The 24119-nt window shown below is 38.7% G+C and overlaps 1 protein-coding gene across 1 annotated transcript; it reads left to right on the top strand.

Annotated features, from left to right (window-relative positions):
* The first annotated feature begins 105 nt into the window (after positions 1–105).
* On the top strand, positions 106–23856 carry si:dkey-9k7.3 (circularly permutated Ras protein 1). Its single transcript, XM_041779854.1, has 18 exons — positions 106–130; positions 6837–6888; positions 10881–11012; positions 11093–11179; positions 11440–11525; positions 11747–11944; positions 13785–13829; positions 13928–14017; positions 14710–14861; positions 14954–15035; positions 17637–17764; positions 17863–17947; positions 18039–18145; positions 19064–19176; positions 19310–19421; positions 19822–19962; positions 22626–22719; positions 22887–23856. Exons 2-18 carry the CDS (start codon positions 6837–6839, stop codon positions 22995–22997), a joined length of 1815 nt encoding a protein of 604 aa, XP_041635788.1. The 5' UTR covers positions 106–130; the 3' UTR covers positions 22998–23856.
* The last annotated feature ends 263 nt before the right edge of the window (positions 23857–24119 follow it).

Below are 24119 nucleotides of genomic sequence, written 5' to 3'. Positions count from 1 at the left end.
CACTTGAGCGCAGCGCTGTTGTTTGTCAGACTCTGGCACGCCTACACGCTCATTCTGATAGGAAACCTGCTGTGATACCAACACTTGCTTTCAGTTTTGGCAGCACAGCTGTACGCAGAGCACGACAAAGGTAACTCTCTTTGTTTTAATGAGTCTTTACGAATGAGTGATTTACAGAGAAATACCAGCTTTGACACCGAGGTATGGAGTCCAATGTTTATGGTTTACTTTTTCTTAAAACTCTGAAAGCTGATCGATACTGAACACAGCGGATCAGTTAGTTTAGTTTGTGATTCATAGCTTTGTGAGAAAAAGTACTTTGACCATTTGGTTTATTGTGTCTGACATCATAAGGTCAGTAGGACAAAACCAAAGCATGTAATTGAGAAAGCCAATGACGTAAAAGCACAGGTGAGTTTTAGAGACGTAAAGTATTCTAAGCAATCTGAATATGGTATCACACATTTTTTACTGTCACTAGAATTAGACTTGACTAAAAAAAAAAATTAAAAATACTGGGAAGTTTCTACAAAGGACTTTTTGTACAGATTTTTATAGTATTTTTAAATTTTTATTTGGAAATAATTAAAAATAATGCACATTATAATAGGTTTGCATCAATTTGATTCATGCTGGTCATGATAGGCTCTTTTTTCCCCTTTTTGTTCTTTTTTTAGACTCCAGAAAAGTTGGGACATTGTGTAGAACGTAAATAAAACAGAACACAGTTATTTTTTTAAATCTATTTTAACAAATATTCAATAAAATACAGCACAAAGACAAGATACTATAAGTTTACAGTGATTAACCTGATCATGGTTTGGAAATACACACACATTTTGAGTTTGAGGCCTTGCAATACATTCCTAAAAAGTTGGGACAGGGGCAAGAAAAGACTGGAATATTAATTTGGATTGTTAAAAATACTGTAACCTTCCACAGGTAAGAAGGTGAATTGGTCACAGATGACACTAGGGGCACTCCTGGAAGGCTCAGTAGTTCACAATAGACCACTGGTTCCCAACCCGGGGTCCGGGACCCCCTTTGGGGGGGCGCATAATAAAACACTTCTGAATAGTTCACTCAAAGGTCTCATGATAAGAAAACCTGACAGATTTGAACAATGAAAAAGTTTAAATTTGATGTTAATTTTTGACATCCATGTATCACCTTTTGTTTGTGTGGATCCTTTAGGTCAGGGGTCATCAAGTACATTTACACAGGGGCCGAATTTAGTCTCGGCAGAAACTCTCATTTTAACTCATTTTTGACTTTTAAGCCCTTTTTTTGACATTCTTTAATGCCTTTGGAAGTACTTTTCCTGCATGTTTTATCCCCTTTGTGCCACTCTTTTATCAATTTTTTCCACTTTCTAACCCCTTTTCAGTACTTTTTTTGCCACTTTTAAACCAACTTTTTTCCACTTTTCACCCATTTTACCACTCTTTAAACCCTCTTTTGCAACACACTTGATAATTATTGCCCCTGTGTGCCTCTCTTAAAAGCTTTTTCACTACTGTGCCAGGCTGTATTTGCTATATTTCTGCCCTTTTTGATAGTTTAACCCAATTGTTTCAATTATTTAACCCTTTTCCATTTTGCAACATTTCTGCCAACTTTAACCCTATTTAAAACATGTTTTTTGTTTTGTTTTGTTTTGTTTTTTTTTACTAATAATGGCTGGCAAGTAAATTTCTATAAAGAACGATCAGATGTTAAGTCATTCTAAAACTATTTCAATATTAATCATTTTTGGGGTGGATTTAACAGCCAACATCTTCTTTTCCTCCTTTTATGAATTTAACGATCTTTCGGGGGCCGGACAGAAAGCTTTGGGGGGCCTGATATGGCCCCCAGGCCGCCAGTTGATGATCAGTGCTTTAGGTTCTCAGCTCTTCTACGATACAAGTAAGGGGGGTCTCATAGGAAAAAAGAGTAGGAACCACTGCAATAGACGATAGCTTATGGCAGCGGTTTCCAGAGTTAGTGTCAGGATCCCAGTGGGGTTGTCACACTAAAGGGGGGTCGCAGGATGCTTAAAAAAACACAGAGAAACTTAGAATAATTTCAAGTGGTATATTTTATCAATTTCTATAAAACACACCCTTAAAATTAGTTTAATATAAAATAAAGCCAGTTATTGAGATATGTGCTTAATTGTAATCTATGTGTAGGGGAGACTGGGGACAGTTGCAACACTTTTGACATTACTCTCAGTTACTCAGAGACTATTTGGACTAGGCACACCAAATCTTTACATATTAAACTTACACGTGTCTGCTAATTACCCATACCATGTAAAGATGGCTACGTATGACATGTCAGTCACAATATTTATTTGAATAGAGGAATTCAGATGTTGCAACTGACCCCAGGTTTGGGGACAGTTGCAACATATTAAAAAAACATTAAATTTCACTAATAAACTTCTGCTTTTTGTCTCAATAAGCACAGTATTCCTACATTATTAAAGTATAATATATTTAATAAGTGTTGTTTTGTGTAAAACATTACCTAGAGTCAATGTGCAGATGTTACCGAAGCTATAAAAACTCAATATTTCAGTGCGGGACAAAAAGAATAGAATAATTTGCAATACAAAAAAAATGTATTAAAAATGTTTTTAGTGAACAAAATACAAGTTCTACATTTAGATGATTTATTCTCTATATGACAATAAATAAACAGACTTTTCTCCTGTTTTCACAGGAAACTTTATGTGGCTAGTTAGTCCCATAGCACAACAGATACAACAATAATTGTTCATTTTTGCTCAACAAGTTTTCTGGGGAATTATTTTGTTTATCATTAGCATTAGTTTCTCATTGACTTATAATATGACTGCCTGTTCTGTTCCTCATGAGCAGTGAAATATATTATTTGTGCCTGTTTTGAACTAAAAATCTTCAAAAATACTGCTGTGTGGTCTGTTTTGATGTGACTAGCCTAAGTAGCATGGGGACGGTTGCAACAGTTGTAACCGTCTGAAAACTGAAAAGGGGTTTAAAATGGTAAAAAAAAAAAAAAAAAAATGGCCAAACTGGTGACACCGGCAGAAAAGGTTATAAGAGACTCGAATGGGTTAAAAAAGGCAAATAGATAAATAAATAAATAAAAGAAAAGGAATAACATCTGCAAAAATGGGCAAGGAAGGGCAACATAGAATGGAAAAATAGTGAAAATGGTAAAAAAGTTGCAGAAAATGGTAAAAAAGTTGCAGAAGTTGGTTTTAAAGATGCAGGATTGGGTCAAATTAGGCAAAATTGGAATAAGAGCTGCAAAAGTGAGTTAGCAAAGGAAAAATAGCAGAAAGTTGTAAAAAGTAGCTCTAAAGTTGCAAAAAAAAACAAACATTTAAGAGTAGAAAAAAATGGCTTATAAAGGCAAAATTGCTTAAGAGTACAGTGGCAAAGATTGGCAGGAAATTATGAAAAGTGCTTAAAAAGTGTCAAAATAAGTATTTTGAACTATAAAACACAATAATACACACTTGATCCATGAATAGTTCCATTATGAGGCTGTTCTTTAGGGATCACAGGCTGAAAAGTTTGGGAAATCCTGGCCTTAAGTTCTCCACTTGTGTGGTCAAAAAGCCCGACAGTTTGTGAACAATATTCCTCTGTGAGAAATAACAAGGAATTTACAGATTTCACCATCTACAGTCTGTATCATCATCAAAAGACTGAGAGAACCAGGAGAACTCTCTGTCAGTTAACACATTACGCCGCTGTGTCTACAAATGAAAGTTAGGACTATCATGCAAAGAGAAAACCAAACATCACAGTCAGAAAGTATCCAGACCTCCTTCACTTTTTCTGTTTTGTTATGTTGCATCGTGATGCTACTCTAAAAAAACTTTCAATTCTCATTCATCTACACTCAGTACCCTATCATGACAAAGTATAAACAGAATTTTAGAAATGTTTGCAAATTTATGAAAAGTAAAAACTGAAATGTCACGAAAAATCTGCTGCACTGAAGGTTCCCTGGTTCTCAGCTGGTGGGTCACGAGGCTCTTAACAGTGGGACGCAGATGTGTGCCTGGGACAAAACAAGGTGCAAAATTGTCTATGCAACTCTGTAAAACATGTATTTTTGTCCTGTTTCATTGTTTTTGTTGCACCTTTTGTACTGTCTTAGGCCCAAGCTCTACAATTTTTTATCAAATACGTCTGACTGACCAAAAAGATTCTCCTGGAGGAGTTGATGGTGGGTCCCGTGACTCAACCAGTTGAGACCCACTGTCCTAGAGCGCAGCTGCCTCCATAAGTGGAAGAAGTTCGGCACGACCAGGACTCTTCCAAGAGCTCATCCGGCCAAACTGAGTGCTAGTGGGAGAAAGGCCTCAGTAAGAGAGGTGGCGGAGAACCAGAGGGTCACTCTGACTGAGCTCCAGAGACCCTGTGTGGGGTTAGACTCTATATAAACAGCATCTAGAGGAGGGGTCATCAAGTACATCTGCACAAGGGCCGGATTTAGTCTCAACAGAAACTCTGGGGGCCGGAATTCAAATACACAAAAATTCAAGGAATGTTTTATATTATTTTAGTCATTACCAGTGAGATCTATCTCCATTATCTATAACGCAGCAGGCCACAAGGAGAAAGGCCTGACAACAGAATAGGCTGGACCCCTGAAAATCACAGAGAATGGGCCCTCCCCAGCTGTCATTTAGCCCCAATATTAACCAATTTTTCCTAATTTTAACTATTTTTTGATATGTTTTGCCCCCTTTTGCCTCTTTAACACAACTTTTGAAAGATTTTAATCCCATTTAAACCACTTTTCATGCATGTTTTATCCCCTTTTGACACTCTTATCAATTTTTGCCACTTTTTATTACATTTTTTCATCAAATTTTGCAACTTTAAAATGAATTTTTCCCACTTTTTATTACATTTTTTCATCAAATTTTGCAACTTTAAAATGAATTTTTCCCACTTTTAACCCACTGTTGATACTTTTTGCCTCTTTAACCCAATTTTTGAAAGTTTTTTTAGCCCAATTTAAAACACTTTTCCTGCATATTTTATCCCCTTTGTGATACTCCTATCAATTTTTTTTCACTTTTTCAACCCCTTTTTATCACTTTTTTCAACATTTTTTGCAACTTTTAAACCAATTTTTGCCACTTTTAACCCATTGTTGATACTTTTGCCCATTGTTGCCTCTTTTACACAAATTTTGAAAGACATTAACCAAATTTAAAACAATTTTCTTGCATATTTTACCCCCTTTGTGCCACTCTTTTATCCAAGTTTTGCCACTTTTTTTGCCACTTTTAACCCATTTTCATTTCTTTTCAAAACATTTTATGCAACTTTTAAAATAATTTACCCACTTTTAACCCTTGTTGATACTTTTTGCTCATTGTTACCTCTTTAATACAATTTTTGAAAGATTTTAACCCCCTTTAAACCACTTTCCCAGCATGTTTTATCCCTTTTTTACCACTCTTTTATCAATTTTTCCACTTTTTAACCCCTTTTCATTACTTTCTTGCACTACTTTTTTTGTCATTTGTAACCAATTTTTGGTACCTTTTGTGCCTTTTTTTCCTCTTTTACCATTTTTTGCCACATTTAACCTCTTTTCACCACTTTATCTGGTCATTTTTGCAGAACTTCTGCCAACCTTAACCCTTTTTAAAACACTCACTAATAATGACAGTAAATCTCTGAAAAAAAAGACCAGATCAAATATTAAGTAATTCTAAAACTATTTCAATGTTATTTTTTTGTGGGATGGATTTAACAGCTGCAGACTTTTAAAGATTATTTTTGGGCTTTTTCATGCCTTTATTTGACAGAGGAAGGACAGTGGATTTGGACAGAGGGAAAAGAGGGGGGAGAGACATGTGGTAAAATGCCACAGGCCAGATTCAAACCCAGGCTGCCCGCACACATGGGTAGCGCCCAAAACCACTCGACCATCTGCACTCCCAACAGCTGCAGACTTGTAAAGCCAAAAGATTCTCTTAAAATCTTCTTTTCCTCCTTTTCTGAATTTAACGATCTTTCGGGGGCCGGACAGGAAGCTTTGGGGGGCCTGATGTGGCCCCCCGGCCGCCAGTTGATGATCATTGATCTAGAAGCTGTGCCGACTGGGCCCCAGGAACAGCAGCAGCCTCGGCAACAACACTGACTGACATGTATGAAGACAAGCTGCAAACACGGTGCACTGTTCAAGAATTTAGACTGATGAAAATCAGAACCTCACTGGCCCGCATATAGACGGTGAACATTTCAGATAGAAACCAAAGCTTTTATGAAAAAATGCTCATCACTGTTACTGTTAAATTTCAGAATTTCTGGATTATATTCATCTAAATGTATTTAATTGAAGGAGCTATTTTCCTCTTTAAATACCGGTTATATAATAGTCTGGTTTTTCTGCTCAGACTAAATTAAAACATGGACGTAAGCAGAAACTTATCACTATCAGATCAGAATTTAATGCTGTTAATCTTCTGTCCTGATAACCTGAGAGTCATGCCATGCATTTGTTTAATATACGACTGTACAAACATGGTTTGTATTGTTCTGAAGAATCCATATCAGCCTATAATGAAGCCTGTTTTTGTCTTTTCCCTGACAGTTATTCACACAGGAAGTGTCTCGGTTTTACTCGCCCACCTGTTAACTAGAAAAATAACCAGACTGAGGCTTTGGTTACTCTGGCAGCAGCGTACAGGCAATGCCGGGAAGCTGAAATTTCATACTGCTGATTTGTCATTTCTGCATCCTTTTTCACATTTCTCTCTTTATGCCGTCGATAATAAATGTTCTTTTTCCTTTGTTTTAGTTCATTTTTTCATCTTTTTTTGTCATTTTCAGATGGAGTTTGCCTGCAGTCATGTCGTTTGTAACTGGAGTCCAGATGGAGAAGGTGAGTTCAATGATTCTAAAATTTTTATTTGAAGATTTGTGGGGCTAAATCTCTTACTCGCTGACCTTTATTTTGTCTATTCAGCTTCTTTAACATCTGAAAAATACCTCTGAGTACTCAAATTTAAAATTCCCATTGCTTTTATTGATTAAAAGTTGTTTTTTTCTGATTAAGTTTGTGTGTTTTGCCTGTTTTTATCAGCGAGACATCTCTGATTGTAACGCATTAGGAAACTTTTATTTTGAAAATCCTTCTTTAAGTAAACGTCTGTATTATTTGTCTTTCGTGCCTCTTTTAAGATACTTGAGCTGCTTTTTTTTTTTTTTTTTCAAACCAACATGTCATAAAAATATTCTGGAGAAAAATAAAAGTATTTCCTGTGACTATTGTTAATGAGTGATACAGTGAAAATGAGAATAAATGAACCAGGAAGCAGGCCCATTCCTCTCATGTAGCCTCAAACATGACCAATCCATTTTTATTTAACTGTTGCTTCAGAGGATCTTTTTAGTTAGCAACTCATCGTCCTTCTTTCAAACATGTGCACCAACATGTAAACTTTAATAGAACTAATCTGCTGTTTTTTTTTCCACTTCATGTTAATCAAATCCTCCAGAGTATAGCTGCGAAATAACAGGAAAACAAACTGAGCAGTAATCTATCAGAGTGGGTGGGGGTGGGGGAGGCATGCTCTGCAACTGCAAAAGAAAGAGAAACACAAACATAGATGTATGAACACAGTGGAATAAGGGACTCATTTAAGTACATAAACTACAACAGAGGTTCTTGGGTCTGACGGGCCCTCAGGAATCTTCAACAGCGAGGCGGCGTTCCTCACCATCATGGTATTAAGATAAAGAAAAAATTCAACAAAGGAGCGTGTCTCTGAATGTCCGACATTCATGACTGCTATTTTAAAGCTAATGACGGTTGTAAACTTCACTCATAGTACTAATATATAAACTACTAAACACAGCCCTCCATGCGGTTCGTCTACCTTTCCTGTTGTTGAGCAGAAACAACCACACAGACTTACACTAACAGTCAAAATACAAACTATGATAATACATGTCATACAGACTATAAAAAATGATTTTTTAAGTGTTTTCAAAGTGGAGACAAATTTTAAATTCAAGACATTCAAATGTATCATACAGCATTGTGAGATTTTATGCCGGACGAGTTGTATCGTGTAATAGTTTTGCTACCGCACAGTTTTGTTTCATATTGTATCATATAGTATAGTATTATCACCCTCCCTTTTGTTTTGTATTGTAGGTACTCTAACATATTGTATCATACTGTATTGTAGGTACTGTATTTTTTCATATAATGGGGTAGCATGGCATGATAGGTATGGTTTCAGTTCATATTGTAGTGTACTGCGGTGGTTCCCAACCTTTTTTCCTTAAGGCTCCCCAACTTATATCAGAGAAAAGCTAAACCTCCACAAGACCCCAACTGGAAAAAAATAAACATCAGTTTGATTGAAAAAGATCCCAACATAATAGACCTACATATATTTGTTCTTGAAAAAATATCTATGTATAAACTATCCATCATTATGATGGTTTATAATCAAGAAGAGGATCTGTTTATTTTTAAGAAAAAACTCTAATCAAGACAAAACATGCCTGTGAAGTTTGTGTCTGAAAAAACACTGCAGTATTGGATTGTTGAATGTCTAAAGCCCTCCTGGTTCAGCCCTGCTCAGGACGAGCTGTGGCTTTAAATGTTACTGAGCTGTCTGACTCCGCCCCCTGACCACGCCCCTATCAGGAAATGGATGCAGCTTAATGAGAAGGGTCTAGCTGCAGCCGCAGCCGCTACAAACCACGCTCCGTACAAAACATATCCCATCGATCCATACAATAAATTAATTCTAACCCTAACCAGTGGAATTTAAATGCTAAACCTAATCCCAGGAAGCTGATTAATTAAATATACACCTACCCCAATGATGTACCCCTAAATCTAACCAGTAGAAATTAAAATGTTAACCTTACCTAAAGGTAATTAAGGCCTATCTAAACTAGTCTGAGTTCACCTTAAACTAAGCAAATAGCACAAGTGGGTGTGTTTTGTGGGGTGTGTGTTTTGTAGGGGGTGTGGTTTGTAGGGGGCGTGGTTTGTACGGTACTCGCGGCTGCAGTTGGGTATTATTGAGCTTATGGATGCTGCTCCTCTCAGGGGGAGGGCGAACTCCCCACATGAGATAATGAGGGGAAAATCTGAGACTGGCTTGTTTCAGCACACATTTTCTGGAAGGTGGAGAAGGACAGGGAGGATGGGAAAGGATTTTTCTGGTATTTGAGGGGATTGTGGACAGGCCAGGGGCACATATTTATGTTAGAAAAGCCTGAAAAAAGTGATTTTGCATAATATGTGACCATCACAAGGAAAAAAATGATTTTTTCACTCTAAAAGTTGAAAATGTACTTGAACCAAAATGTAGAATTTTTGGGACATAAAGTCAAAAATACAACCACTGTTTTTTTTTAGCTTTCTTGTATTTCTTTTTACTTTTTACTGTTTTAAATTTTAGGTTTTGAATCTCTTAGTTTGATGTTTATATTTAAGCATTTTTACTTGGAAATTACAAGTTTTTTTAAAATATATATATTTCAGTCTTTTTATACCCAGAAATTCTGGATTTAATGTTCTGTGAACATACAACTTTATAATCTTTAAAAAAAAAAAAAAATGTTTTTTTGTTGTTGTTTTTTTTTTCTAAATGTCAATTTTTTTTTGCACAAAAATCAACAGATTCTTTTTATTTTTGTTTTATTTTATTTTTTTGAGACTGTATCATTCTGTAGGGTAGCAACATATCATATTGTATGGCATCATATCATTTCATTTCATTTTGTATCATGTCGTATGTATCATACCATATTATATTGTTTCATATTGTAACATAAATGTGTATCTTATCATATTATATCAAATGGTATTGTATAGTATTGTATCATATAGTTTGGTATTGTATCATGATATCATAATTAGTATTGTATCATTTCGTACATTAGCATTTCATCAAATCTTATCATGTTGTCTTGTTTCATGTCAGTCTGATCACAAATAATCAGACAAAAACATTAATTTCCAAAGTTCACCCAATTCACACTTGAAATTTTGCGTTGGCTCAGCTATTGCGATAAGATTGTAAACAGGAAATGATAAATGACTGATGCCAGACAGACTTGGGTTTAGCCAATCACAAACAAGCTCCATGGTCCTACCCTTTCCGGTTTCGTGAAATGTATTTTGCGATCAGTGAAATGTATTTGTGTATTGTGAAATGTTTTTGTGTTTTCTGAAATATATTTTGCGCTTTTGAAATATTTATTTCCTATTGGCCTTCAGGGCCACCGTAGGGTTTCCTACTGTTACTGAAAACTTTGCACATTTTAGGCCACTGCTGTGGTTTGAGGTTTTTCCACCCACAGGGGTCCATGCTGCCCAGGGGGCTCTAAGTAGCTGCCTGCCTATGAAACAGTTGAACTTAATTTTAATTCATATGAAAAATATGATATGAGTGAAGTATTGTAAAGAAACCAGAGTAGTAGCTTTTATCATCTCTCACACAGAGAAAAAAAAACTTTAAATAATGACTTTACTATTAATTTATATATATATTTATATGTATATGCAAGTACCAGAATCCCTGCATAAACATGGGCAGACAAGCCCCCATTTGCCATTTGTCATGGGGGCTCGTCCGGGATGGACCACGATTATTCCTGGTATACTGGCAGTGCGTTTTGTTGCCAAAGCTCCCCCTGTTTGACTTTGCTATGTCCAATCAGAGTTTGTTTTCATAAGGGTCAGGAGGGTGGAGTAGCAGGGAATCACTCCCATGATTCCCCACCACCCCAATGTCATTTTTTTGGTTAGTGACATCTGTGTGATAAAAAACAAAACAAAGATGAGATAAATACACCTGCTTCCATCTGACTTTTTGCAATCTACAATCTTTCTTTCTCTCTCAGGTCCGGTTCCTCCACCTCTGCCTCCTCGTCGCCTCAGAAAACCTCGTCCTACCTCCTTGCCCCTCCCCCCTCTCCCCTCCCCTCAGCTCCCTCTCGCTCCTCTCTCCCTCCCTCCTCCTGTCCCGCCCAGAGGTGAGGTTCAGTTCCTTCTTGTAACCACCTGTGACTGTCCCAAAGAAATATAGTTTTCATGTTTCTGTCATGACTCACAGGGGATAAGCAGGAAGGAGAGAGCAGGCTGGCGGCTAACGTCAATGTTATCTCCCTCAGTGTCGGCAAACTGGTCGATATCAGTCAAGGTACATCCACGCACAGAAACATGCATAAAAATACCTGTTTTGATAAGATTCCTAACACCAGTGTACAAACTGGTCAATGACAGGGCTGTAGAACATAAAGCAGCTCCATAGAATAAATAACAGCATCATCTGCATACAGTTTAACCAAATACCCCATTTATAATGTTCTCTATGTTCCTAATGCTCTGTTTATAACTCTGCAAAGCTGTTTGCATGACTGGTGCTTAATTAAGAAACTTGCCTTGCCTTGTCTCAAACAGCCTCAGGCATGGAGACGTTTCAAACCCCGGTGATTTGTGGGAAATGTAGTGCTGCTTTGTCATGTTTGAGTTGCACACAGAGGAACGTAAGTGATCATTTTTGCTGCCTTTAAATATCTTTTGCAGGGAAGTAGGGCCTTAGATTTGGCTAAAAGCTCAATTTTTTCCTCTTTCTTATAACTATTAATTATATTTTACCTTCAGATTGTTAGAAGTTTATTCTTCCTCAAATTTTGGTTCATATGAGTTGAGAAAGGTCGCTAAAACTAAAAGTAAATTCGACTTTACTTCTCTTTTTTGCATTCAGGTGTGGGTGTGTGAGTTCTGTGGGCGTGAAAACAGTGTAAACGACAGACTGGAGAAAGTGTGCATAGGTCAGCGTGCAGGTGTGCACAGTGATGACATTTACCTGTCCACTGAGAGCGACGATGACTACCAGAACCTGGAGGACACACTGGTGGTGTTCTGCGTGGACATTTCTGGCAGCATGAGCGTCACTACAGAGGTGTGTGTTCATCTGTGTGAAAGCAGAGACAGAGGATGAGTACAATAACTGTAAACCAGCTAAGGTTTGCACTATAACAGGGAACAGCTGGTGCAACAGGCTGGATAACTCCCCCTGGTGGTTATGTGCCCTTGTGAGGTCTACTATTGCAGGGCAGTGAAAGTACAGAGATGGATCAGGCTTCAATATGGTACAAGATCACTGTGACTCATAATGTGGGCCCTAAAATCAAATCGGTTCACCCACAAGTGCATGTGTAGATATGTGCCAAATTTGACAAAAATCCCTTGGTGCATTCTTGAAGTACTTTGCTCACAAAATTGGAGGTAATAGTGACCTTGAATATCCTCACTAGAGTGGCGTACGAACCACCCAAACATGATGTCTCTTATCCTTGGCAGTTGACGGCATGGAGCAGTGATCCTCAACGTGTGGCTCTCTTGTGATGATTTGTGGCACTTTTATGTCTTAATTTGAAACATTAAAAAAGGAAAATTTGTCCTCAGAAATGATCCATTGCAAGTCACATTTATCAGTTTGTTTCGTACACTTACGCGGTAGGCTTTAATTGTCAGACTTTAATGTCAACCTCTATTTAATTTTTGCAATTTTTGCTACTTTTATTCCATTTTTACTGCTTTTAGCCCATTTTTGCCACTTCTTTTTGTCACTTTTAGCCAATTTAAGACACTCTTATCCTGCTTTTGCAATTTTTTGGCCCTTTTTTGCCACTTCTCGCCCATTTAAGCTGCATTTTGCAATTAAATGCCACTTATTTCCCATTTTGTCATTCTTTGATGCTGTTTTTGTCCATTTTAGTCACTTTTCACTCATTTTTGCCACATTTTTGTCACTTTGGGACCATTTTGCCACCTTTAACTCATTTTTTTGGTCACGCTCCACCCATTTTGGCCACTTTCTGCCAGTGTTTGCTGCTTTTAATTCATTTTTGCCCCTTCTTTTTGTCACTTTTCACCCTTAATTGACACTTTTATCCTGTTTTTTGTAATTGTTTGTCCCATTTTGCCTTTATTTTTCTCACTTCTCACCCATTTAAGCTGCTCATGGCAATTAAATGCCAAATATTTCCCATTTTGCCACTCTTTGATGCTGTTTTCGTCGATTATAGTCACTTTTCACTCATTTTTGCCGTATTTTTGTTTCTTTAGGACCATTTTTGCCACCTTTATCTCATTTTTTGTCCCTGTCCACCCATTTTGGCCACTTTCTGCCAGTGTTTGCTGCTTTTAGCCCATTTTTGCCCCTTCTTTTTGTCACTTTTCACCCTTTTATGACATTTTTATCCTGCTTTTTGCAACTGTTTGCCCCCTTTTGCCTTTATTTTTGCCACATCTCACCCATTTAAACTGCCCTTCGCAATTAAATGCCATTAATTACCCATTTTGCCACTCTTTGATGCTGTTTTTGTCCATTTTAGTCACTTTTCAATCATTTTTTTGCCATGTTTTTGCCACTTTGGGACCATTTTTGCCACTTTTTCTTCACATTTTTTTTGTCTTTTTCTCCCAGAGTTTGCTGCTATTTTACCATTTTTGCTACTTTTCACGTATTTTAATTGCCACTTTTCACCACTTAGGTTGTGGCTCTTGCAAATGCATTTTTCAACAATTTGGCTCTTTGGCTGAGCACTGTTGAGTAACACTGGCATGAAGACTTTGAAAATCTACTTCAGTCAGGACCACTTTGTCAAGAAACCCACATGATTTGCAGTTTACAAATTTTCTCTTAATTAGCATTTATTACATTACTGTCATAGCCATCATATATATCTGGCAATGAGGCTGTTCTGGTATGTCTGTTGACATATTTTCTATTTTAGGTCACAAAAAGCAGTGGATCAATTGCACACATATCCAGACTAGAGGTGAGATTTTGACAGGTACACGTGCTACACATAAGAATGCCTAAAGTAAACATGAAGTGGTGCTAAAATGTGATTCTCTGGGTGCTTTTCCTCCACAGAGTATGCAAGACGCCCTCCAGAGGGCGCTAACGTCCCTGCTGCAGGAGTCCCCACACAGGAGAGTGGCTCTGGTCACGTTCAACGATGATGTAGGTGGATAAAGTTGCACTTATCTAAAAGTTAAAGGACAAACCGAGTGAAATAATCAATGTGAAGTGTAAGGTTGGCAAGATCTAGTTTCTTCTTTCTATCTTTTATTGAATCTCTGGATTTGAAAAAAATACGTGCCATTAAAAGAGCTTCGACTGAACTTTTCCTCATGGTGCAGTCAAACCGACATGCTGCTACACTTAAAAACCCATGATACTGACTGGGAGTTCCCCAGACCAAGCATTTACAAAGTCAAATCTGACTGGTCACATTTGACTATACTCAAATAATTGGAAGGCTTAAACCAAGGCAACACAAACATTCAGACAGTGAAAATGCTCACACATACCTAAGATTTTTAACCAGTTTTAGTGACTGAGAATCCCTTAGTTCCATAAATATAAGCAAATGTCAAATAGACACTATGAGCTGAGGTGTTCCTTCACTTTAACATGAAATTTCAAAGTGCAGGGCAGCAAGACAAAGTAGAATTAAAAGCACCGTGACATATCTTATTATACAAAAAGAAATATGCCAATCTACTTATAAATAACACAGGAAAATCAGTGTAAATCAGACTCTGAACACCACCATGTGTCTACAGTAGAGTGATGGTTGTTTCGTAGCAGGGGTTTGACTGTGAGATTGACAGTCAAAGGACCCCCTAATACTCTCCATCTCCTTTCAACAGGTTGTGATATACGGTGACGGCACCAGTACTCCCCTCACTCTCAGGGATTGGGCGTTGGTCGACTATGACCATATATGGCAGCAGAGTGTTGCTTACAGCATCCCACATTGTATCGCTGAGACCTGCAGCCATCTTCTACAGAGAGTCAAGGAGTGAGTGATCATCAAAACTGTTTTTTTTTTTTTTTTTGAGGGGCAAAAATGGCAGAAAATGAACTGTTGTTTTTATGTATTTCCGCACTAAGTCTCAGGGAGCATGGAGCTACATGTCTTGGTCCTGCAGCGTTAGCCTCGGTTGCCATGGCATCAAGGTACCCAGGGTCAAAGGTGAGGAAGTGAACAGACAGGTTACATCAGAAAGTGTACAAAAGTCTGGACTTTTACATTTCCCTGATTCAACTTCTTTTTGCCTAGTCTTTGAGTACACACATTTGGTTTCACTTCTATCCTCACTTTAGAAAACAGTTCAATTAAGATCTAAACTTTACATCTATCATAAACCAATCATAGTCAAAATAATTAGTGGAATGGGGATCACCTGAGCACTGTGAATGTGCCTCAGGTGATTGTAGTATAAAGACTCCTATGTCTGGAAGGTCCAGTCACTGGTTAATCAGTATTCCTGGCTACCATTACACCATGAAGACAAAAGAACACTCCAAGCAACTCAGAAAAAGTTATTGAAAAGGAGAAGTCAGGGATGGATACAAAAACATCGAAAGCTCTGAACATCCCCCAGAGTTCAATTAAATCCATACTTAAGAAATGCTAGCAATATGTCTCATGCGTAAATCTGTCTACATCAGGCCATCCTCACAAAGTGAGTGAGCGTGCAAGAAGGAGACTAGTGAGAGAGGCTTCCAAGACTCCTATGACTACTCTGAAGGAGTTCCAAGCTTCAGCAGCTGAGATGGGAGACTCTCTGGCCGAGGTTCTTCACCTGTCCAAGCTTTTATTGGAGAGTGGCGAAGAGGAAGACACTGTTGAAGAAACTTCCTAAATCTGGACTAGAGTTCACCAAAAAAGCACGTGGGAGACTCTATGATCAATTGGAAGGAAGTTCACTGGTCTGATGACCATGAACACACTATCCCCACTGTGAGTGGTGGCAGCATCATGCTGTGGGGGTGCCTCTCAGCAGCCAGTTCTAGCAGGCGTGTAAGTGTAGAGGGTAAAATGAATGTGGTAAATTATAGAAAAATCCTGGAGGAAAATCTTCAGTCTGCAAGAGAACAAACTTTTTTTCGCCCAAGGCACACCAAAGGTCAAGCCAAAATCTCACAGCACGTCATATTCATATCGATAAAAAATAGACTTTTTGAATAATGTTACAGTCAAGGTGGCCCATAAGGGAAAGAAATGGGAGAGCTTTCTGAGGCCCAGCCAACTGGGGAATCATTGAGTTGGCAAAAGGTGCCTGGAAGGTTGCAAAAATGAGCTAAAAGTGATGAAAAAACATGGCAAAATTGGGCAATAAATGGCAAGCACTCAGAAAGCACAGACCTCCGCCATCAGCCCTATCTCCCAATGGTGAAGAATCCTTAAAAAACATTCTTGGATCCAGACGGTGATCCGGATCACTCCAAAAATCTAATTCGCAGATTAATCCCTCCCCAGTGGGTTGGAAACACGACGAGACAAAGCATTGGCTTTGTTACGCGTGGACTGTCATGGCGGACGCACCCATGGTCTCACCGGACAACTGAAAGTCATGGCAGAGGGTGAATAATCCTCTATTCCTCCCAGCATTGTGAGTATTCTCGCTACAATTCGCTCACTTTCTCTCTGTTATGCTCCCATTCGTCTCCTCGACTGGGGTGTGTGCGTCTTTCAAATTCAGTAAACTCCAAAACTTTGAATAGAAACACTCCAAAAACTGCTGCTGGGATTGAAGTTACCCATGTCCACCATCTCCTGGTGTAAAGTGGTAACAGTGCAGACCTCCACCATTAGCCCTATCTCCCAAAAGGAAAGAATCCTTTAAAAAAATTGCTGGATCTAGACAGTGATCCAGATCAGTCCCAAAATCTAATCAGTTCTTCCTTATGCCATTTGTGACATTTCCTGAAAATTTCATGGAAATCCGTCCATGACTTTTTGAGTTATGTTGCTAACAACTCACAAACAAATGAACAAACAAACAAACAATCACACCCGATCACATAACCTCCTTGGCAGAGGTAAAAATGGGCAGAAATAGGCAACAAGTGGCCCAAAAATAGGTTAAAAGAGGCAAAAACATGTTATTAGTGTCAAAAATATGGAAAGAATGGGTAACAAGTGGCCTTAAAGGGTTAAAAGTGATAACAAAGGGCAAACTTGGGCAAGAAAGTGGCCACACAAAGGCTAAAGTGGGCGAAAATTGGCAAAAAATGGTTGAAAGTGTCCAAAAGGTGAGAAAATAGTTTGCAAATGGCAGAAAAGTGGCAAACATGAGTTAAGGTTGCAATAAGGTGGTCAAAATGTTTAAAAGGGATTATAAAGGTGCAAAAAATGTCCAAACAATAGCGAAAATGGGCAAAAGGGTGGCAAAATTGGCAAAAATGGGTCAAAAGTAGTAATAAGAAGTGGCACAAATGCTAAAAAGCAGCAGAAGGGTTGAAGTTGTCAAACAAGTGGTTAAAATGAGTAGAAAAAAATGTCAGCTTGGTTAAAAGTTGCAATTCAACACAATAATAGCTTGCCATGCTTTTCAGCTCTAGATGAGGTAACTGTTAGCCAGGATGCTAGCACCAATGCTACCAATCCAATACTTATGCACTCAAATCACAGTCGGGGAGGGCCCATTCCCAGGGTTGTTTCAGTACTTGCGATAAAGTCGTAGTAATAACGTTTGGTTGTACAAATTCCCACGGCACACCTAGACTTGCCTCACCATTTGAGAACCACTGAATGGAGTTTGATGGAGTTTCTTTATTTTTCCTGTAGGTGGTTTTGTGCACTGATGGCAGAGCCAACATTGGACTGGGTGAAATAGAGCAGAATCCCTCCCTGTCCTCCTCGTCCCATGTCCCGTATTTCTACAGAAAGCTGGCTCTGCAGGCTGTGGAGAGTGGGTGAGAACACAAACAGAGTCGGTGTCTTCATAAAGTCCAACAACATGAAGCATTAAAACCAGTAGAGTTAAATCTATGCTCTTGTTTTCTACCCTAAGAGTCATTATATCAGTGATGACTTTTGAAGGCACTGATTGTCGTCTGGCTGACATCGGGAGACTTGCAGACACGACCGGAGGAAGGGTGAGATTCAAATACCGTCACAGCGAGCGTTACTGTAGTAGCACTGGGTTAATGATAAACCTGACTAATAAAACCAGTGTTGTCTGAGCAGGTGAACATGGTGAGCATTGGCACGGTTGCTACGGAGATCCATTCAGCCTCTGTCGACAACGTCCTTGCAACTGGAGTCACGGCGACCCTGCTTGCTCCTGAAGGAATGTGAGTTAAAATACCTGACAGCCACAATATCAAAAAAGTTTGGACACTGCGTAAATGTAAATGAAAACAGAATGCAACGATTTTTAAATCTCATGAACCCATATTTTAACAGAAAAAAACATTTTAGATAATGAAACTGAGACGTTTTACCATTTCATGAAAAACATGAGCTCATTTGGAATTTGATGGCAACACATCTCAAAAAAGTTGGGACAGGGCAGTGTTTACCTTTGTGTATCATCCTCTCTTCTTTTAAGAACAGTCTTTAATCTTCTGGGAAGTGAGGAGACCAGTTGCTGGAGTTTCAGGAGAGGAATGTTGTCCCATTCTGGTCTGCTCTAGCTGCTCAATAGTCCTGGGTCTTCTTTGGTCTTCTACTGTGAAGCCATGCTGTTGTGATTGATGATTGTCCTGCTGAAATAATCAAGGCCTCCCCTCAAGGAGACGTTGTCTGAATAGAAGCATATGTTGCTCAAAAATTTCTCTATGCTCTTCAACATTGATGGCACCTTTCCAGATGTGAAAGCTGACCACGCCATAGACACTAATGCAACCCTATACCATCAGAGATGCAGGCTTCAGAGCTGAACTGTGGGCTGATAACAAGCTGGATGGTCCCTCTCCTCTTTAGTCCAAAGGACTTGGCATCTATGGTTTCCAAAAATAATTTAAAAATTTGATTCATGTGACCACAGAACAGTTTTCCATTTTGCCTCAGTCCACTTTAAATGAGCTCTGGCATTTGTGGATGGCACGGTGACCAGTTTTTTTGGAATTGGAGCTGTATATATCAGGAATTAAGGGTCAAATTACTCGTCATCTATAAAAGAATGCATATCTCCTCCTTTCATTTGCATTTACAGCTTGAAAATATAGTTCTCAGTATGATTTTTCACTTTCTTTATCTTTCCACTGTAGCTGTTTTCCATACGAGGATGAAAAGAATCACAAACTGGTCAGAGACATTGGGAACGTCACTAAGGGACTGGAGATGACCTTTCAGTTTGCTGTAAAACCAGAGTTTATAGAGAGTAAGTCTTTATTCATGCTCCAATACAAATAAATAATGCCTTTTATAAACATAAGTTCACCTGAACTTGCAGCAGCATAGTCAAATCGGCTGTGTAAAACAACATTTTAATAAAGATATGGTGACTTTAACAGCTTTTCTACAGAAGAGCACGCTTCCATTCCAAGTACAACTGAGCTTCAAGACCAGAGATCAACAGAAGGTCACTAGAGTCATCACAGAGCAACGACCAGTTACCACCTGCAGGTAAAAACGATGTATTCACAGACAATCACACAAATAAAGTCTGCAAAAACACAAACCTAGAGCAATAAGGATAATATCCCTGGATTTAGCTGAGTCTCAGCTTTCATAATACCCTTTCTTTTTATATATAGCATAAGGTAGCATATTGCTAGTGGCAAAAATGTGTGGCCCTTAGATTACCATATTAAGTTATGTTTGGTGTAGGATAAATGGTTCATATAAGGCTGTAGCCCATTTCCATTTGATTAATTTGTTGTGCAGCATGCACATGTTTTTAAATGATGATGAAATGATGTACTATGCAGGCTCAAAGGGGTTAAAAACAAAATATATTGTCAAAAGATATAATGTTGGAATTCAAGGGATGCAAATGTGCTCTGCTGTGTTTGTCTGTTCAAAGGCGGGTCGACGCTGGTAGTCTTAACACGGCGGTCCTCGGCGTCCACTGTGCTCAGCTCTGTGCCAGACTAACCATGGAGGGTCAAGTCCAGGAAGCACAAAGACAACTTAAAGCACAGCAAGACCTTCTCAATCAAATCAGGTATGGCTCTGTAGCATACACCAGTACTCCATCTGATCACATATTTGGGTAAATAGTAGGGGTGTGACGAGATCAAAACGCCACGAGATTTCTCGTCGTGGAAAAATCAATCTCATGAGATCAATATTGCGCAGACACTTGGAGCAGCAGCTCTCCTTACAGAAAACAACACCAAACTGGAAGTTATAAAGATCACAAACATGCCCCGGACACTTTGAAACAGTTGTTGAGAGAGCAAATGAGGAAACGGAGCTGATCCGGTATCCATTAAGATGCTCCCCCCCACCCCGTGTGCGCTACTTGGGCCGTACATGATCCGCCTATGCATCATCATAATGGTGCGAACTGATGAAATGCTGCTGGTGAAAGTCTGTGCAGTCTCTGTGAGGAGAATACAGCGTTTATTTAGTTCGTGTATGCGCGCAGACTCGCTCGTAGTGCCGCTATTTGTGACTTTGTAACTTTGAGTCACGGCTTCGTCATGTCTCCTTCTTGACTCACCGTCTGTCGGTCACACATCCATCAGCTGTTGGCTGGGCGTATGATCAGTCAGAAGCTGAACATGTGTAGCGCAACGGGTCTGCATACTACACTGGTAAACTCAGTTAAACACGCCCTGTTTGTGGTATGACAGCAGACAGAGACACACACTCACTCACCAGCGCACACACATTAACACACACGCTCATCTGTGCATGGTGTCCAACACTGTTAAAGCTCATGTAAGAAAAAAAGACCACAACACGATAAAATAATCTATTTCTTTAAATTACAACGTGTTATTGACTTAAAGATTTATTTTGAGTGTTTTAAATATGGATGTCCTTAAAGAGAATGAGAAATAGTTTGATTTTACTGAAGCAGCTCTTTATATTTCAGTCTGTTGAAAACGGTGCTTTAAGTACTTTTAAAATAATCTAAATGCTTTTATTATATATAATTAAGTGTAATATTAAAAATAGTTATTGTAATTGTAGCGATGAGTGCATAGTGTAGTAAAATAAAGATTTTGTAGACTGTTAAAATGAAAGGTTTGATTTGAAGAGCATTAAAATGTACAGTTTGAGTCAAAGTTAGACAAAACATACTCTTTGGAAGCATTAATAGCCTACTCAGTACTTAATTCAAATATTTTTGAATAGACCTGAATGCCTTGTAATTATGGCTTTCAGGTGTATAAAGGACATATTATCCACCCATGTATTTTTTTTCTCCAAAATTTAAAAAAAGTGTAAAATCTTGTCTCGTCTCGTGAGATAAGTGTCTCGTCACACCCTTAGTAAATAATGACCAATCATACAAGAATGTCTAGATGGAATTTCTCCTTGTGGGACTAATAAAAAGGAATATCTTATCTTAGATAACATGGTGTTTATGTGTGTGAGTCAGCATGTACAGATACAAGCACTCCTTCATAACTATTTTTTTTATACGGCACATTGGGATACCTTGATTTGCTAGTCAAATCATGAGGAGATAGACCAGTTCTGTTTGTCTGGTTGTGTGCATCTCTGTAAACATTTTAGCTATGCATGACTTCATACTGAGGAGCTTTCGGAGCATTATTGCATTTTTCCACCATTTAACCTGTGCACTTTAAAGGGCACTTTTTCATTATTTGTCCACAGGGACAGCACCCTAGAAAGAAAATAATGTTTTTTTCTACCAGGAGGGCACCCTAGAGAGCACTTTATCATGTTTTGTCAACTTGGATGGCAAACAAGAGAGCGCTTGATCCTTGTTATTGCTATTGAGATGGCCTCTTTAGCCATGTTTGGCCACTGGAGGGGCCCTTGAGGTCACTTAATGCAGGTTTTGCACACTGGAACAACACCAAACAACACTTTTTCCAGGTTTTGTTGACTGGGGGGGTGGGGGGGCACCCTAGGGAGCACTTTTCATGTTTTGTCACCTTGGACAGCACCCTTGAAAGTGCTTTTTACATTTTTTTTCTGACTTTGACAGAATTTTGGCACTTACGCCGGATTTGACCACTGGGACAACAACTCAGAGAGCAAATTTTCATGTTTTATTAACTGGGAGGTTACTGTTAAGAGAACTACCCATGTTATGGCCACTAGGAGGGCAACTGCATCATGTTATGTACTCTGGGGTGCACATTATCATATTTTGTCCACAGGGATTGCACCCTAGTGGGCTCTTTATCATGTTTTTTTTCCCCACTGGGACAGCACCATATAGGGCACTTAATCATGTTTTGTCCATTAGGACAGTGCCCAGTAGAGCACTTTATTATGTTTTTTTTTTCACTGGGACAGCACCCTAGAGAGCACTTTATCATCATTTGTCCACTGGGAGGACAACCTAAAGGGCACTTTGTCGTTATTTTTCCACTGTGATTGCACCCTAGAAAACACTTTATCATGTTTTGTCCACTGGGAGGGCACCCCAGAGAGAACTTTATCGTGTTTTGTAAGACAGGTACAGAATTAGAATGGGCCAGTGTTGAATTGCCTGCTTATTAGTATGACTCTGTTGATTTTTTGAATGGATATAACACAAAATAATGACCAAAGAAATTTCTAACATTTGTTTAATTAAATCAACAAAGCTACTATGGACAGTCATGTGATTATGGTTGTGTCGGGACCTGAAACTGGGTCTTTCATTCACCACATTTTTTTATTCTTTCTGTCCCATAGCAGGCAGAGGCCAATGCAGCAGGAGGAGAATATCTACGGCAACTGGATGGACACGATGACAGTAATCTGCGACGACATCACAGCAGAATCTCAGGTTATCTATCTGTTAGTTAAAGGGAATTTTGAAATAATCACTCCAGCCTGTAGAGGGTTTATCTCACATGGATGAACAACTTCCTTGTTAAACTTTCCTTCTGTCATTATTATAAACTGTTTCCCATCATAACTTCTCTTCCACTCATTCATATTTTTACCCTACAGACTCTGTCTGATGAAGCAGCTAAAGTAATGTACCAGATGAAGAGAGCTAGCAGTGATACCGACTACAGCAATATCAGTGAGATCAGGAGAACGACTGTGTGGAAGAACTAGAACTAACGCCTGCCAGTTGAATGCCTGGATGGTGGAAGACCAGTGGGAGTGAAGAGGGGCTGACCATGGATACACTGACCTTTGACCTCCAAATGCTCCTCAAATATTGTTGGGTGAGAGTGAACATAAGTGCCTCAAAGCAATCTTGAGATTTGCACGAGCACCATGGCCTTGATTTGACTTACAACTGCCAGAATCTCAGGAGGTCATCCTCGGGTCAAAGTGAACATTGGTGCAGAGTCTGATGAATCCGTCAAAGCTTTACTGGGATATGGCATTTAGAAGACGGACTGTTGGACCTGAAAACTTGACTCGCCTATCACCGGCACGAAGGCATAAAAAGAGCACCATATTGGGATGAATGTAAAGATTTGACTAAAAATATTTTTTTCAAGATTTCAACCGCCATCTTTTACCCAGGATTTTAACAAATTAACAAGAAAATGGAGACAATTTATTCAATATAGAATCTTGTTTTTTTCTTGTGTCAGGAATTTTCCTGCACTTGTGATAATTTAATCATTTTAAAAACAAACTCTTCAGTTCTCAATAAATCAGTTTGCAGCTCTGTTAGATGTAAACATCATTTGATATAAATGCTGATTTCTTAAAATGATCTGAATATCAGAAACAAACATGTTCTATTGGAAACTCTATTGCACTCCAACTTTTTTGGTTTGGCTGATGTAGCACCTTCTGATTTAAACCAAATACCAAACCATAGAGGTATTTATCTAAAAGAAGTACTTTACCTCTATGAGAGTTGTTACAGCTATAAATGCTTAATTGATGCATTAGTATTTATTTGTATTGTTGTATAATTTATGTCTGAGTCTGAGTCTGTCTGAGTTTGAGTAAAAGTCTGTAAATTCTGCATTTTGTGTAAGAAATGAGTGTAGTGACTGCCAGGATTTTTCTTTAGGTCATTTTCAGAAGACACGTCACAGCAGAGAACTCAAGATGGGGGGCAGGAAGGGATTTCTGCATGGAGAAGCGCAATCAATGCCAAAGTTGACTGTGTCAACCAAATATTATTATTTTTTGTTTGTTTTGCGAGCTTTCTGAGGCCCAGACAACTGGGGACCCATGGAAGTCAGCAACATTATGGTCCATTATAAAATT

The sequence above is a fragment of the Cheilinus undulatus genome, linkage group 22 (genome assembly GCF_018320785.1).
Source record: "Cheilinus undulatus linkage group 22, ASM1832078v1, whole genome shotgun sequence".
In the NCBI taxonomy this organism is placed as follows: Eukaryota; Metazoa; Chordata; class Actinopteri; order Labriformes; family Labridae; genus Cheilinus; species Cheilinus undulatus.
Note: the sequence above shows the minus strand (reverse complement) of the source record. Positions and strands in the feature narration are given on the sequence as shown.

Excerpts from the sequence above, each read along its gene's own strand:
- si:dkey-9k7.3 (XM_041779854.1), top strand. The coding sequence starts at position 6,837 with ATGGAGTTTGCCTGCAGTCATGTCGTTTGTAACTGGAGTCCAGATGGA. Across the intron at positions 18,146-19,063 it reads CTGCTTGCTCCTGAAGGAAT|CTGTTTTCCATACGAGGATG; the intron begins GTGAGTTAAAAT and ends TTTCCACTGTAG. Across the intron at positions 19,422-19,821 it reads CGACCAGTTACCACCTGCAG|GCGGGTCGACGCTGGTAGTC; the intron begins GTAAAAACGATG and ends GTCTGTTCAAAG.